At 30.6% G+C, this 17982-nt stretch overlaps 1 protein-coding gene across 1 annotated transcript in view; it reads left to right on the top strand.

The window, feature by feature from the left end:
• LOC142334000 (uncharacterized) overlaps positions 1-17780 on the top strand; it is a 28356-nt gene extending 10576 nt beyond the window's left edge. The window contains exons 3-5 of the mRNA XM_075381666.1: positions 12146-12272; positions 14645-14752; positions 17175-17780. Coding sequence (XP_075237781.1) covers positions 12146-12272; positions 14645-14752; positions 17175-17672 — 733 coding nt within the window. The 3' untranslated portion in view covers positions 17673-17780. The remainder of the gene's footprint in view (positions 1-12145; positions 12273-14644; positions 14753-17174) is intronic.
• Positions 17781-17982: the final 202 nt, after the last annotated feature.

Genomic DNA, 17982 nt, shown 5'->3' with positions numbered 1-17982 from the left:
TTTGATTGTGAGATCCATGTAAGCCTTAGAGGGATCACTTGATAAATTTTAATATTATTTACAAAGTATTCTTATATTAAAAAAAAAAAGTTATATTTATAACCCTTAAGGAAACTACTACCTATGTACATCTCTTAACTATTGCTATTATAACTTACATCATACTATGTTATAAAAAACTATTTACAGAAAACAATAACATTTCATAAATTCTCTATTCTTTATATCTATCATTTAATTATCAATTTTGTTATAAATAATTAAATACAGATTTTTTTACACAAAATCATGATCAATAACGTTTCAATCAAAGGTTTTATGAGATAACAAAATCAGTCAACAGATGAAGCAATTAAGATGAGAGAAAGCACCACACACATAACATTTTGTCATCACCCTTTTGATAGTTTTTGCTGATGTTTCTCTATCATCTGTTTACCTCTTCATTTTGCAGTGTAGCCACTGCATCTCTGACTTGCTGTTAACTTCTTACCTTCAGTGTTGATCAGCCTATCTACTCTTGCAGTTTCTTTTGTAGATGCGTCTTGACTGACTTCAGTTTGCACATCAGTGTCAATCATCCCTAAAAAATTGAAAGTCAATTCTTCCCTAAATATTTGGGTTTTCGTTGAAAGTTTCTGTTCTTTGATAACAGGGGGGTTGGGGGGTTTAGGGGGGTTGTATGAAAACCAAGCACTGACAATTGATGTTTTTTGACGAAAACAGTATTTCAAAAATGATTTTTTTATATCACTTGATTGAACATCAAGGCTGGTGGAATATGAGCTCATTTGGTCAGACAAATCTACACAGTATGTCTGAAAAACTCCCGATCTAAATTAAGTAAAAATACAAATTTAAAGATAAACGAATTTACTCACATCAGCCCTCTACATAGAACCCTTCAATAGTTATACTACTGTAGTGCCGGTAGAGGCTGTCAAACGCTCTGGAGAAATCACTTTGTGGGATCACTTTTATTTAACTGCTCGGTGCAAGCCCTTTGGGTGGCCAGAATGTAGTCGAAAAAGCGGCTTTTCGGGAGTTTCGGGAACAGAAAATTGTCAGCTGGAGCCAAGCTGCGTGAATTTGCTTGCTTTGACGGAGGGGTAAGTCGGTGATTTTATTTTCGGCGTAATAACGCGTTAAAACTATTGCCATGTGTACCAGGGAGTTGTCAAGCAAGAGAGTCCATCTGCCCGATCCCGGTATTCGGACCGGATTCGAAGGCATCAGGTGTTTTGTTACCTCCAAATAGAATTTAGAGTTCACAGTTTGACCAGTTTGGACAAATTTATCAGGCCCTTTGAGTGGAAGAATGCCATCATCATTTTTCTCACTCTTGATTTTTGTTGCCTGACTTACACCGGTCTTTGTGTTGTAGGACTCAACCAAGCAGCGGATTCATGCTTTGTTTGTAGATCATACATGAAGCAGCAGCTTTCATCCCCAGTTACAATTGTTTGCAAAATATTTGGGTCACTATAGGCAATTTCAACAGTCTTGAGCGAAAGAAAGACGCAAAGATGCGATCAACAAATAATGGAATGAAATGAGAGCACACCTTTCAGCAGTTCATTTTTTCTGTTAAAATTTTACGTGCCGCATCTTTACCAATGTTCAACACTTCAGCTATGGCCTGAAGGGTAAGATGAGGTTGTTTGAGCAGGAGCGTGGGCACTTTGGCAGTATTTTCACCATGAACAGCTATTGACGGCCTTCCACTTCGTTCATCATCATCCAACGACTCTCTACCGTTTTTAAAACGATTCTATCACATGTTATATTGAAGCACAAGATGGGGTTCATTTTCCGAATGCTTGCTGTATCATAGAATAAGTTTCAACGAAAGATTTTTGAAATCGAACACAAAATTTTATCGCTCTTTTCTATTCCATATTGTGAGCTCCCACAAGATCACAGGAACACAACATATGTGGCCGAATATAACTCGAGACTGGAGTGACAAAACGTGATGAAAAAATGTGACTGGAGTGACAAAAAATTGTACACACGCTCATCAGGCATTATTGCTACACATTTCCCTGATTGTTCGAGAGATGGCGCTACTTGTATCGAATACAGAAATTTTATTCGGGAACTTTTCAGACCTACTGTGTATGTAAGTACTTCTGCAATGTTGTAATCTGTAACTACCTTGAATTTCAAGGTGTCCTTTCCTTCTGTTTTTTTGAAATCATTAACAAATGTTTGTTATTTTTCCATTTCAATATTTTTTTTTTTTTTTACTTGAATATTGGGCTGGAACTACTTCAATTTTTTTCAGTTTGGTTTCTGTTAATTGTTTTGTATTTCCTTTTTGATTAGCCATTAATATACCGGCAAGATTTGTGTAACAATGAAGTCACTAAGAAGTCAACGATACCCTTGTATACCAGTTTTCAAAATACTGTTCATCCAACATCAAGTAATGGTCCAATGGAACCCCTTTGCTTGAAATTACTTCTTTTCTAGCATATATCTTGAGATTCCATATATAGCCACAGACAAAGCATAATTTTAAATGTTTCACCCTGTGCTGATGTTTTTTTTTTGTTTATTTTTTATAGTTTTGATGAAAGACAAGCTGTCCCCCTGAAAATAATTATTTTTCATCGATTTACATCTCTTCCTGAGGATTCATACCTTCTTGAAACTTTGGAAGAAGCTAGTCGATGAGTTGTTGAATTTTGTACAGTCTTTCATCGTATGGAACATTCTCAGAAGAATCTCAAATATGTTACAATAAATTAGCTTACCAACTTGGTTATAATACAACAGACTTGCTATATCGTCAGCAATTTACTATCACCCATCCACAAAATTATTCCACAGAATCTTTGCATTACATTTATATCAGGTGTATACCATTTTTTCACTCTAGAGCTTTTTTATAATTATTGATTGCTCAGTTCTCCTTCAAAATTCAATCTTTTGTTTTGCATAATGATGTCTCATTGCCTTAAGAAATTGAAAATGCATGATTAATGAAAAGTGCATAATACACTTCTTGGGGGTTGGCATCTGTACCTTTGCTGTTATTTTTCATCATGTAACTAATAGTGGAAAAATGTTGGGATAAAATATCATGTATATCTAAGTTATTAGATTAAGTTAGATTAGATTCATTATCTCCTTCGTTGTTATCATTGTATAGTGCATTGTTGAAAACATTGGAACATTGGAGACTCCAACGGTGCACACTCCAATATATTCCCAGCTTGACCAGGAATACAAGAAATCTGAAAATTATTGCTGCTACTTATGTCAGCCGAATTACTGACAGAATCATCAGACATTCATAGTTCTATCATAACTTTCCTTTGAATCACTCTCTACAAACCTCTTAATTTTTTGTCTTGTCATTTGGTTTGTCAAATTTTGACAAATCTGTCATTCAGGGTTTTCATCAGTCAATGTCAAAATCTGCATTTTCACTAGAACTCGTTTAAAAATAAATCAAAACACGAATGTGTTATGCTGGATAACACTAGAATTAGGTTTGAAATAAAATAAATGTTTTTAGGTTTAGAATAAAATTTTTTTGTTAATTTTCCAGTAGACAATTAAACATTTCTAGTTTGTAGAGAATTTATTTCTGAGGATATGAATTAAATAACATCGGTTAAAATTAAACAAAAATTTAGTTTAATAAGATAAAAAAAAGAAACTAGATCTGGAACTAAATGAAAACTTATTAATAACAGAAAAAATTCATAAAAAATATATTTAAAAAAATTAAAATCACGTACATCAGTATGTATCAAAGAATCAGTGAGCCAAGGGCCATGTCACATGGCCTCTTAGAGAGATTAATTTGAGCCACATATATGGCGTCATCTGTTAATATCATTCGTCTGTTCTTGTGTTCTCTTACCTTTTTCATTGAGAAAGCTTGCATCTACCTTTTTCATTGAGAAAGCTTGCATCAGTATCAAATATAACCCCATTCAAGCCACCACAAAACATAAACAAAGAACAATCATTAAGGAGTTATAAGACAGCTGTTTATGAAAAACTCAACATTATTTTTATACAGATATATATATTTTTTTTTTATTATGGATATTTATTTTGATTTTTGGTTTTTTTTTTATAGATAATGAATGGGCCTGTAAATAATACTTTTATTAATGAAGCTGTGCCTCTTAATAAAAATATTAAATTAGAGACTGAACAGGATAATGTAGCACAAATGATATCCTTTTTTTTCCCACATCATATGACTGAAACTAATACATCACATGAACATGCAAGTTTTTTTAATTTTTTTTTTGTACGTTTGAGGCAATATTTTACTTTACATTCATTTCTTTCTAAATGTTTATTCCAGTTTTCCAACAGTTCTTCATTCTTTTGCTTTATTTTTCCCTTCTCTCTTCTGAGCAAATGTTGTTTCTTTTTTCTACCTTTCTGTGAAATCTTTACTGGTTTTCTGAACATTATTCTGTATTGTACTATCTCCTTGAAAAAATATTAACATTTTCACTTAAAACCACTGAAATCTGTTGATTTCCATTCTTTTTTTCTGTAAATGTGGTTGAAAATCTGTTTCGTTCATAACGAAAATGTTTTTTGCCCGCTAAAAAACTGAAGCAAACATGTCCTCTGGTTCGATTACTGTATTTTAGTGCCTGATTTTGGTATCTACTGAGATGTCCTTTTTGCTCAAAATATCTTTTGTTAGTTGGTCGGCTAATTTTATTTTTCTCACTTTTGTTTGATTGCCTTTTTCATCTAAATCATTAATTTGGATTATTTCTCCCATATATTTAAATTTGTTAACTTTAATGTTTTACCCGAATTTCATTTTTAGGGACTTGGGGAAATCTTGGTTGGTTGTGAATTCTGCCTTTTTGAAAGAAATCTTTAGCCTTATTTTCCCTGCAAATTATTTTAAGTGTTTTACTTGTTCAGCTGCCTTTTTGAGGTTCTCCATGAAAATTGTAATGTTGTCAGCAAGGGCTAAGCACTTACTTTCAATTTCAGACTCAATTTTATTTACTGGTCTGTTCCAATGTTTTTCATCTTGTTTTTCCAATCTTTTATTACTTTCTTTTGGTCACAGATAAAAAGAATTGATGCTGAACTCTCTGTTGTCTTACTTCTGTTTTAATTTCTAATTCTTCCGACACTTCTCATATGAATTTTACTTCTGAGTTTGTTCGCGTAGATTACCTTCCAAAAAACCATGTTCTTCAGGAACTATATTAATTTGTTTATGCAAACTGTGATTTTCATACAAAAGAGCTTGGCAAAAAATTGCATTTGCTGGGGTAGGTTAAATGATTGTTTCTCAATAATTATTATTAAGATTTTAGCCCAAAACTAGTATTATTGAAGCGTACAGTGTTTTTTACGAGACAACCTATCTTTAGTTTCAATGATTATTTTATGGGGAAAAACACATCATTGTAATCATTGAAAAAATTTGAATAAGATGACGATATTTTGAAAGTAAAGTATTTAATATTAAGCTTTTAATTGAGGTTGGGATGATTTAAAAAAGATCATTCAAAAAGTACAGCTGCAACTAGTAGTTCAGCATGTTTGTTGCTATAATGACCAGCAACACTCAGACTTTATACATCGTTAATATTACAAATTTTAGTTTTTGTAAGTAGTATTATTATTATTACTATATTGTTGGTGTTGTTATTTCTATTTATTTTTATTTTTACAATTATTCGCAATATTTCTATCAAAGACATCTATATAAAAAGAATAACAGATTACATAAAGGCATTAAAATCGTATCTGTAAACATTATACATATTATTAGAATGCAATAATTTAAAAAAAAAAGTGTAAAAGCGGTTGCAAGCAACCACTTTTTCTTAAAGCTACTGTTTGATTTCAGCTTTCCTCCAGCTTTTGTGGTAATTTTATGTACCACAAAAGGGAGATAAGTTGTGTTATCTATTATTACTGCACTCCCATCTTGTAAGTTATTTGTACTTCATTCATAAACCAATTTTTATGATTTTCATTAACCCATGTCTCATCAATGTAAAATATAGCAACCACCTCCAATACCTCACACGGCTTCCTGGGGAACAGTACCTCCATGCAGTCCTCCAGTAGCCCCTCAACAATTCAGGTAACGCTCTCCTGAACTTTTTACTAACAATCTTGAAGGCGTCTCCCCATATTTCGCTATCGAGGTGATCACATAACTCCTGCCACTTCTCTCTCTTACTGCTCATAATTTCTTTCTTAAAAGCTTTCCGACACCTCCTTAATTCTTCCAGTGCCAAATCAGTCTCCCAGTCTCCTCCGTCGCATCTCTACAATTTGCCCACTGCAGACGCCTCTTGCACCAAAAACACCAAAATAAGCCCTTCTAGCTGCCGCTACCTCATGCAACCACCAATATACACATTTATCCTTTGGTCGTGCCTTCTCTAGCGCCATATGGGAAGCCTTCAAAATTACCTCTGTTAAAAACTCTGGTGAAATGTCACTGAGGTGACCTAAACACTCTTGTACAATATGTTGCACCCTCTCAATGTCCAACGCACTAACCACTCTTCTTACTTATACATCAACCCCTCATGACCATGAGGCCTCCAGTTCAAAATAGATCACTTCATGGTCGCTAAGCGACTGTTCCTGCTGAAGCACCTCCCAACCTCTAGTCTTAGTCTGGCATTGAGTGATATTACCTTTTTACTGCAGGTGTTTTTAGTTAATTGATGGCTAGCCATTTTACTGATTTGGACAAATGGCTTTTTTTCAGAGATGTTGACTTTACTAATCTCCCCTGGATATTTGAAATTTTCAGTTTCTTTAATTTTTCCTGTAGGTTATTAGTTTTTTAAACAGCTGATTAAATATCTTTATAAGAGATTTTTGTAGAGTTTCCTTTATAATGTAGTTCTAATAAAAGGAAAATGTCGAAGAGTATAGTTTATATTAGTTATTCAGAGAAATGTTCATAATTTACACACAGTTTAACAAAGTTAAAAAAATTACCGAAAATATAAGACTATCAGATGCATGGTATAATCATATACTATTTATTAATCTTTATTTCTACAGTAACCACAGGTTTATGCCCATTTACATTTCCTCATAGATGATAATGAATTTTGTAGTGTGCGGAAATTGACATGATTGACCTGGATTTGAACCCATGACCTCCTGATGAAAGTGTGAGATCCATGGAGATGAGCATGAAACAATGACTATAATAATAAAATGATTATTATAGTAGAAATTGATTTTTTTTAGTCAGAAAGTATGCAGTTTGTAGGAAATGTTTATTATATGCCTGCATATTCTTACATAAAGTTTAATATCAAATCTTGGCGCTCCCTCAAAGTCAGATTGAATTTTTAAAATAGAAAATTGGGCTGTCCGATCATTATCTGGTATTTATAAGTGAATCGTGTAGACCATTCGTTTTCAGAGTGGACGATAAACATCCCCTTGTGGGCGCTGGAGGCCTTCAGGAGGGGTGGTAAAAAGCCTACAGAAAGTTGGGGGCGTTCAGGCAGTCTAGGAAGGTGACAGCTGATTAAAAATAAAGGCAAAAGTTATGTTTTCCTGATATTTAAAACTAAATTTAAATACCTACTATACTAGTACAAAAAATTAAAGGGACGCCTATATTTTATGATAAAAAATGATTGTATTCACACTACTTTAAATTTGCAACCGAGAAGCTTAGAGAGAGGAATAAAACAAAGATTAAAGCTTGAATACTCTACTTTTTGACAGTGTACTTCAGATCTCAAAAATCATCAAATTTTTTAAAAAAATCTGTGAGAAAGTTTTTCTTCGTGTTTGATCAAGCGCAAGGTGGAAACAAAATTTTTTCAGTATACTATACTCCATTAACATTGTTTGAAAGCTTAAGACTTCAGCTGCGATTTCTTTTTTTTTATATCTGAATGTTTTTTCTGAACCAAAATAATCCACTTCAAAGAGAAAAGGACACTTTTGTCTTTAATGCTGCATATCTCCCGATCTAAGCAACGTATTGATACAAATAAATGTGGAAATTAAAGGATTTTTTAAATACTGTTTTTAAGAGTGCAACTTAAAAACAGCAATTGCAATTATTATTTTTAACAGATGGTAAGTTTAAACATTTTGGGGGTGCTAGAAAATTTTTGATTCTCAATTTGGGCGGCAGTGAAAAGATTTAGAATTAATGGTGTAGACCTGTATTTAGAAAATTAAATATCCTGTTCTATCCTTATGCTTATATTTATGAATGTGCAATCTTTACTAAAAACAGTTGTCACTTATTCTTAAAAAGTAACAGTGTCCATCTGAATTGAACCAGACAGCAGTACTGTTTACACATAACTTGACACAATACTTCAGCTTACGAGAAAGGGCCTTATTGTGCTTCTCTTTAATGGAAACAACATTCCACTGTTAATGAATTTTTAAATAATACTAATTACAAAAAAGGCACAATTTATCTGCGTTCCGATCAACATGCATTTAAATATATGCTCAAGATAATTTTCAGTAGTACCCTCTAAATTGTGAACTATCTTTTTGTGATTTTTTATGTTTAAATATTTACCTTAACATAATTTCATGTATTTTATATAAACAATTAATATAGACTTTAATCACATCTTTTTTTATATTACAATTTGTTTTTCCATTAATAATTTATTTATGCTGACTGGATATAATTATATAATGGTATGATTAAGTTCCAGTCAGAATAAAAAGATTATTTATTGAATATTAATTAGTTTCATATTTTGTAAGGTTTTTCTTTTATCTTATTTTTAAAGGAATCTGAGATCACATTAAATGATAAAGTTTCACCACAGTTTAATCTTAACATGAAAACCGATGAACTTGAAATTAATTATTTACACTCTGTGAAGATAGAAGAAGAGATTGAATATCCAGATCATGTGAGTATTTATAATTATTGGATATTGTAACAAACATGCTTTGTCTCTTGTTAATTTCATGAGTGAGTGAGTGTGTGTGTGTGTGTGTGTGTGTGTGTGTGTGACAACTGTTATTAATCTGTATTGGGTCAGGTTGTAATTACTAACCTGATAAATATGACAAGTGAATATAATTAACAACTGATTACCCAGAGCTTATTAAAATGAGAACTCTATCAACAAGTTAAACTACACACATTTTAGACATCACTGAAATTTAAAAATTAACCATTCATCATTAATCAAAAATACATACATACATACATATATATATTTTTTTTGCTATTTCAGTGTGTTCTGTTATAAAAAAATTGTTTTTAATTCTATTTACTTCGATTTCATTTATATAGATTTAAGTTGTGTGTGAATGATAAATGGTTAATGTGCGAAGGCAAATGTTTTTAAATTTCAGTGATGTCTGAAATGTGTTTCTTTAACTTGTTGATAGAGTTCTCATTTTAATAAGCTCTGGGTAATCGGTTGTTAATTATATTTACTTGTCATATTTATCAGGTTAGTAATTAAAACCTGATCTGATACAGATTAATCACAGTTGTGACATAAAGTTTTATTAATGAAATGAAAATAATGAAATAAAATTTAATTTTATATTTACATTAGGAAAAGTAATATATTAACCATATTATTATAAAAGATATTTGAAGTTAGCTCCCTGCGAAGTTATCAATGACTTCAGTTTTTATTGTGAACGCTCACTTTCAGTTATCGATAGTACAGTATCAAAAATATGATAATGTATAGGGTTTTATATTTGTACAGTATTATAACAACATAAAAAGTGTATATTCAAAAATAGTCATTGAAACGTTTTTTTTTTTAATTTCTGTATAAAAACTCCATGATCCTGTAACTTGGTTGCTGAAAGGGGTTAAGCACATATTAGGTCTCTTATAAGAGACTAGCTGTCTAACCAGAACCTGGACCCTTCAGGACAGATCAGCCCAGGCAAATCTCAGAACCAACTCATGGGCTCCACAAGGTTCTGATTTGTTAGATCGAGAGTATAGATTTGTTAGACCTGAGCATGCAAAAGTTAGTTTTTAACCTACTAACAAATACCCCATTTGAATTTTGAAAACCGTTTGATTGTTTACAGAGCTATTATAAGAGTACCACATTGCATATCCCCCTCCCTAAACCACCCCAAGGGCACCCTGCTTGTTGCCAGTTGATGGTAATGATTGGTCTAGCCTCCTACGAGGTGCTCGTATACCTTACCATACTAGCTACTCGCGCATTCCCCACAGGAAGCCCATTCATTATTGTTAAACAGAAATTTTTTAAATTTATTTAATGTTACTCATATTATTTTTGTAATATTATTCAAACGACTGATACAAATCATTCAGTTCAAACCCAGTTCACACAGTGATAGGGGACTCACAGTTCATTAATTCAATTCATTAAAGTTTGTGCATAACCGGGAAATTGCCACTACTACAAACATATACTCATTTTTTTTTTCTAGATCAGAAAGGTATCTAAAAACCTTCACAGTTATGCTGAGAAACATGAAGTAAAAAGTTTGGTTGCAATTGATTAAGTAGTTTTTTTTTGTTTATCCCAAACAAACGAACACTTCTTCCCGTTTATATAATAGTATAGATGTAGACAGGAAATCTTATCAACAAGTACTGCTTTGTTGATGTTAAGCTTAATTCTAGGAATATATATTAAATTAATTTTAAGTTCTTGCAAAAAGATTTTTGATTTAAAAGTTGTTTTAAATAAATTACAATTGTTGGCATGTAGAAATAAGAAATATGAGTGAAAAATCTCATACACAACCCAATATCTGTTTTTGATATATGAATAAATTTTTTTAAGGACTTTATATATGCATTCAGAACAGATAAATTTTGCTGCTTTTGTAAAATTAAATGCTAATTTTCTTATCATTAAACTATTAAACTCCCCAGTATCCTCATCGTTTGAATACCATCTAATTCATAAAATATGTAGTGTCAACTTCACTCATCATAAAGATCTTGTTTAACTAGTTATTATTACTTTACATCCATTTTCAAACTTGAATATTTCCTGGATCTATGGAAAATAGCTGAAACCAATCAAATTAAGTAAACCACCTAACGATATAACATCATATCAGCTGATTAGCATGTGAGGTGTGTCGCAGTAACAGACTCGCTAGACACAAGCAACATATAGATGTCATGCTTGCTAGGGTCATAAATTGGACGGTGAAGTCCTATCATCTGTGCTGAGTTTTTTTTTTTTTTGGTTGGATACATGGAAGTTTAATAATATTTCAAAGGACATTCGTTCATTTTGCAATTGTCTTTGTTGTTAAGGCATAATTTTCCATTTTTATCCTCAAGCAGAGGGTTGGGTGATAAAATGAATTGGTATTAGGTAAGTTTTAAAATTTTTGTAAGTGTGGTAAATATTTAAAGCTTATTTATTTAGTTAATTCAAATAGGTGGGCATGAAACCCACGAGTACAAAATACTAAGTACATAACAAAGAAGATGTAACTTCATTTTTATTAGCATATTTAAAAAATGTTTGGAATCATTAGATAAAGATTCCTTTTTTTAGTACAAGACTATCAACAATATTATTAATACATAGCTGCAATTCCTCAAAATTTCTATATCAAATTCCAGTCAGGCATGACATTTTTCATGTACTACAAAATTGAATTTCCAAACTCCATGCACAAACCTCAACATTACGTGGCAAAATAAAAAACAAAAATTATTTACAATCAAACTCTAATTTAATAAATTTTAATTGTTACAAAATTTATATTTTTATATCTGGTAAGAATTTATGAGATATAAGATTAGAATCCAAAATCTTAGGTAATGTTATCTCTAAGGTAAATTATATTTATTAAGTAAAAAATTTCACCAGAAGCAGTATTTAACAATAATGTCAGAAAGATTAGAAAACCCAAAATCTTGAGAATTTACCGCAAGAGTTTTAACAGTTATTTGATTTAAAAGATTACAATTTATAGAAAAATCCTTAAGATTAGTAGCACCATTTTTTTGTAACATTTAGCAAAACCTGGAATATTAGTCACCTAATAATAGTGGTAATAATTAAACTGTAGCTGCACCATTTATGTAAGTGGTAAGCGATTTAGAGATATTAATTTTTATTTTATAAGTTATACAAAAAGTCATAAACATATTTACTTCATAGCATTCGTGTTTTTCTTTTTATTACAGCAAGAAAATTTACTACAACTGGAAGAGGAACTGTGATGTTAGCAATGGTGATATTGAAAAAGATCCATTAGCAATTGAAGAGACCGACTTAATTAAATCAGAAAATTTAAAAGTTGAAAATAAAGTGGTAAGGGTATTAGATTTTGCATACAGAGTGGGACACCAATTATGCAGATGGACCTTTGCAAGGCCAAGTCTGGATAATTGAAAAGGATAATTTTATAAAGGTTTATCATATATTCTCCACATATCATTCTAATGTTTAATGGTTAACACAACAGTAAAAAAAAAATATATAGATGTATTTCAGTAAAATGAAAAAGAAATTAGTTGTAGTACTGTTAGAACATAAGTACCGGTGTACTTTGATTGTTTGGGTTGAGTCGAACACATGCCCCAAGAATGGCCACACATCTGTTTGTTTACATTTCATAAATATCATCATCATCAAATTGTCCCACGGTGAACTGAGTTGATATGATGATGACTGAAGGATTGAAGGATGTAAATATACATCTTCTGTGTATATTTTTCACAATAATAAACATATCAAAAAGCATTAAAAAAATGATTGCAGAGGATATGTGTATTTCTTCTAAACTAATAATTCTTATTCCTGCTAATTTTATTTACAGCAGAGTGAACAAAAAACTCCTTAATGAAATAGATGATTGGATAATGACAAATAATGTATATGAATTACTATTCGAATCATGTTTTTTGTGTTCCTTTGTAACTGGTACATAATTAGTTATTATTCTAATCCATTCTTAATAACTTGTGGTTTTTTATGTAAAATCCTGTAATGGAGCTGATGAAAACCAAGGAAGGCAAACTTAAGGGTAAATTTATAATTATAATTATAGTCATTGACACTAATAATATGGGGAATTTTTTTTTGTATTATTTAAATTGTTACAAATTAGTGTTAACACAACAGATATAACAATATTCAGTTTTACAATATACTAAGCATAAAAGTTTATAGCAATATAAATGTTATTTACATATCTGTATGTTCTTGTACCTTCTTCATGTAAATAAATCCAGAATTTTAATGCACAAGTACGGGTGGTCATTTGTTACAGTATTATTATGTTTAATTACACAGATAAACATAATTTTTGTTTCCTAACATGCAATACATCATTTTATTCTGATTTTTGATGCTAAAAACAAATATGAACTCAATCTTTTTATCGCCCACCATTTTTGAAAAAATTATAATTTTTAATTAAAGGATTTTTTTAATTTTTCAACATATAGTTAGCATTTTTTGCTTCTATATTGTATTTTGCTAGCTCATTTTTTATTGTTTAACTTTGTTAACATAATTTGTAAGCTATAAATAAACAATACTAGGCAATGAATTAAATCATATCACAGTCGCATATTATATCATATCTAATACTGAAGAGGTAGCCTTCATGGAGAAGATTAATCATGTCTGTGCAGGTCAAAAAATGTAGCTGAAAACACAGCTGTGTTTGTATTAAGCACTGGGTTTAGGAATGAATCAATTTTGTTGAGTCTTATTACTGTCTTAAGTTCATTAAGAGTGCAGTGTGATAATGCCTCAAAATTGTGTAAATGATGTGGATGCCTTTTGTTATACATGTGATGAGTTTACCGTAAAATCGAATAGAAAAAATGTTACACCTTTAATTAAAAAAGCATATAATTTGTACTTTCAGTATAAAATTGGTGATCAGGATAAGACGTGGGGTTCTAATATAATATGCACTAATTTTTCTGTGTATTTAAAGAGGATGGCACCTGAAAGGTACACAGAAGGCTTTGCCATTTGGTTTACCTATCTGGAACTGATTGTTACTTTTGTTTAACAAGTGTGTCTGGAATTTCTAAAAAATCTAAACATACTGTAAAATATCCTTCATTGCAATCTGCAATCGGGCCTGTACCTCACAGTGAAATTATTTCAGTTGCTGTGAAAAATTTCTGTTTCATGATCGATATCAAATACCAGTCAGGTGTGACATTTTTCATACGCTATAAACTTCCATTTAATGTTCCACACACAAGCTTCATGTTTATGTGGTGATATAAAAAATAAATATTATTTGCAATCTTAACACTCATTTAGTAAATGCTGAAAATTACAAAATTGATATTTTTATAATCTGTAAGTATTTATGAGAAATCAGATTAGTATTCAAAATCTAAGCTAACTTATCTCTGATGATGTTTGTGATAAATGGTATATTTATCGCTATAAAAAATTTAAACAATTATTTATTTGATTGTAAAAGATTACAATTTGTAGAAAAATCTGTAAGATGAGTAGCAGCATTTTTTTATAAAATTTTGTTAAATCTCGCATATTAAAGTTACCTAATAATAATAGTAAAAATTTAATTGCGCACTAATTTAGTAATTGGTAAGCGAATTAGAGATACAATTTATTTTTATTTCATAAATTATACAGTAAATCATAAACATATTTACTCTGTAGCATTCATATTTTGTTTTTTATTACAGCAAGTAGATTTACTACAACTGAAAGAGGAACTGCTTGATATTAATAATGGTGATATAGAAAAAGATCCTTTAGCAATTGAAGAGACCAACTTGGTTGAAAATGAAGCGGTAAGGATATTAGATTTTGCATATGGTGGAACACCAATTATCCAGATGAACCTTAACCAGGCCAAATCTGGTTAATTGAAAAGTACTATTTAAATAGGTTTTATGATATATACTGTACATATCATTCTAATGTTTAATGGGTAAGACATTAAATGAAAAAAATAAAAAGTATATGTATTTCAGTAAAATTAAGAAGACATTTTGAACATATGTACAATAAAAGAAAATAGAGATATAGTAGTATATTGACAAAAAGTACAATGTGTAAAAATTTGCTTTTATTATTAGTTTTACATAGGCCGTTATATACCAGGTGATTGTTTGAAAAGTTACCACATTTATTATTTAACAGCTGTCAGCCCCATTATATTTCTGTTAGCAGCCATGTATACCATTCTCTGAAGGGAACCTTATTAAAATTATTTTCAAAGGGGTGGAACCCACCCTCTTCGCTATACATATCCCGACTCAAAAACCTTAAATGGCAATGGTAACATTTAATTATAGTAATTGACAATCCGAAAAAATAATGAATTTTGGTTAAAAGAAAATAAAATCCGCCCACTCCTTTGCTCAGTAGGTGCGAAAAACCATTTGAAGTATTACTTTTTTAAATCCCAGACCAACAAAGATAACTATAAAATTACTGATACTACTTCTTAAACCATTTGAAATAATCATAATCTGTAGATTAAAATTGTGAAAATTATTTTTCATAACGACAAAATATTGTCGTTTGACAATATTATCTTTTCATTATTATCTAGTATGTAAATTTTGGATTACATACAGTTCATCCTTAACTCTTACATGTTATTATTATTTCTGATTATTCCTCTTCACATGAACTTTAGCCAATCATGGCTTTACTTTCTTCTTCTCTTTTATTCTTTGCCAAAACTCTTAATCCATTCACTATATTGCTTCTTTCTACTCTGTCCATCTTCTTATTGTTTTTTTTTCTTTTTCGCTTTTCAATTTTGTTATTTCTATTCATCTGAAAATTTTCTTCTGTTCTTGATTTCTTCTTCTGAGATGTTGAGTCTTTCCAGGTTATCTTGTGTTTCTTTTATCCAAATGGACTTTAATTTACTGGCCTTGACAACGTTGAAAATTTTCTTAGCGAGTCTGTCTTCACCCATCCAAATAATGTATTTGGATAGTAATAATGTATTAGTTTTTTTTTAAATTGCCTAGTTTTGATTTAAGCAGACCAGTTAGTCTGGAAAATTGGGAACCTGATGTGTTATTTTTCATTATTATTACCTTACTTGTAAATTTTGGATTGCATGCATTTAATTTCTTAATTCAAATATATATATTTGGGCGTAACCTGTAGGACCAGACTTTGTAACTATTCTCCAAAATAACTACTTTTACAAAAGCCAGTTTGAGCCTCCACAGGGTGAGCTTGGATATATTCTGGAATAAATAGGAGAAATTTGTCTGGTGAAATGATTCTAAACAAACTTCACTGCTCCATTTGTAATCAAATCACCTCTGGTGTTTTAACTCGGGACCTAGTTCGACCGCAGATGACCCCTTGACAATCATCCCTGAAAGGTCTATTAAGAAATATTTCATCAGCTGAACCAAGCGACACCAGAGTTCAGAAAAGGGAGCATTGGAATGCCCGAACAATATACATGAATAAGAAAAATACAAAGTCCAAAGTAAAACATATATATTGTTTATCTTATTATTTATAATATAAAATTATATATTATAAATAATGTTTGCTTAGTTTTATCATATATATATATATATATATATATATATACAGGGTGTCTCATCTAAAAATATCTAATTGTATAGTGTGAAAATGTAAGTCTACAGCATATATTAACAGAACCGGGCAATATAATTTAATTTTTATTTTTTAAATAAACAGCAACTATCCATGTTCTAATGCAGGTTATTCAACTTCAGCGTATGCACCTTTTGTAGCATGGCAGACATCTAGAACAATAACCTAATGCTTGGCAGATGTTTAGAAGCATCTGCAGCATTATTAAACCATGTATATATGGTTCTTTACCAATAATTGTTATAAATCACAAAAACTCTACTTTTATTTTGTACAACTTATAATAAAACCCAAGGAAAAAGTCCAAAAGAGTCATATCTGGAAGATCTACGTTGCTGTGCAGTTGGACTCATCTGATCCAATCCGGGAAGCGTTATTCAGGAACACATCTCGATAAATTTATGGTGGAGCACCACCTTGTTGGAAACTGTATCCTGTAGGAATCTGAAGAACAGCAAAGTTTTCAAGCAGTCGAGGTACGTTTGTCTTGTAACAGTGGGCTCCATGAAAAAACAGATTGATTGTGCCAGTTTTATTACGTCATAATCTGACATTGATTTTTGATTTGTCTCTTTCATTTGCGATTGTAATTATTAGTTATTTTTAATTTGACAGGTTACCGTCAGTAAAGAAACCATCAAGGGAAATACCAAGCATTGTATTACCTGCAAGAGATGCATAAATAATTCTGTGCATGATGGAATTACAAAAAAAAAATGTGAATGTAAGTGTGCATCTGGTGATGTAACGACAGAAGAAAATTTAGTCAAGAACGTAATTAGGGAAAACAATTTACCTATCCAGAAAGGAAAGAAATTGGTTTGTGACTGTTGCGATGAAAGATTCAAATGTAAATGTTATTTAAAGAGAAACATTAACTTTCATGGTAAAAACAAAAAAAATAATAGTAACTTTTGTCAAAAGTCTCTTATTCATGATAATAATATAAAAACCCACCTTATGCATAATGAAGAGAAAAATTATATTTGTAACTTTTGTCAGAAGACTTTTAATGATAGATCTAATCTAAAATCACATTTAAATATTCATTCAAAAGAGAAAAATTATGTTTGCAACTTCTGCCAAAAGGTTTTTATCAACCTTCTAGTTTAAAGAACCATCTTAATATTCATACAAAAGAGAAAAATTATGTTTGCAACTTTTGTCAGAAGACTTTTAATCAAAGATGTAATTTAAAATTACATTTAAATATTCATACAAAAAAGAAAAATTATGTTTGCAACTTTTGTCAGAAAACTTTTAATCGTAATTCTTGTTTAAAATTACATTTAAATATTCATACAAAAGAGAAAAATTATGTTTGCAACTTTTGTCAGAAGACTTTTAATCAAAGATGTAATTTAAAATTACATTTAAATATTCATACAAAAGACAAAAATTATGTTTGCAACTTCTGCCAAAA

The sequence above is a fragment of the Lycorma delicatula genome, chromosome 13 (assembly GCF_047948215.1).
Source record: "Lycorma delicatula isolate Av1 chromosome 13, ASM4794821v1, whole genome shotgun sequence".
NCBI classification, from domain to species: domain Eukaryota; kingdom Metazoa; phylum Arthropoda; class Insecta; order Hemiptera; family Fulgoridae; genus Lycorma; species Lycorma delicatula.
The sequence above is the reverse complement of the archived record's forward strand: the minus strand, read 5'-3'. Positions and strand labels throughout refer to the sequence as shown.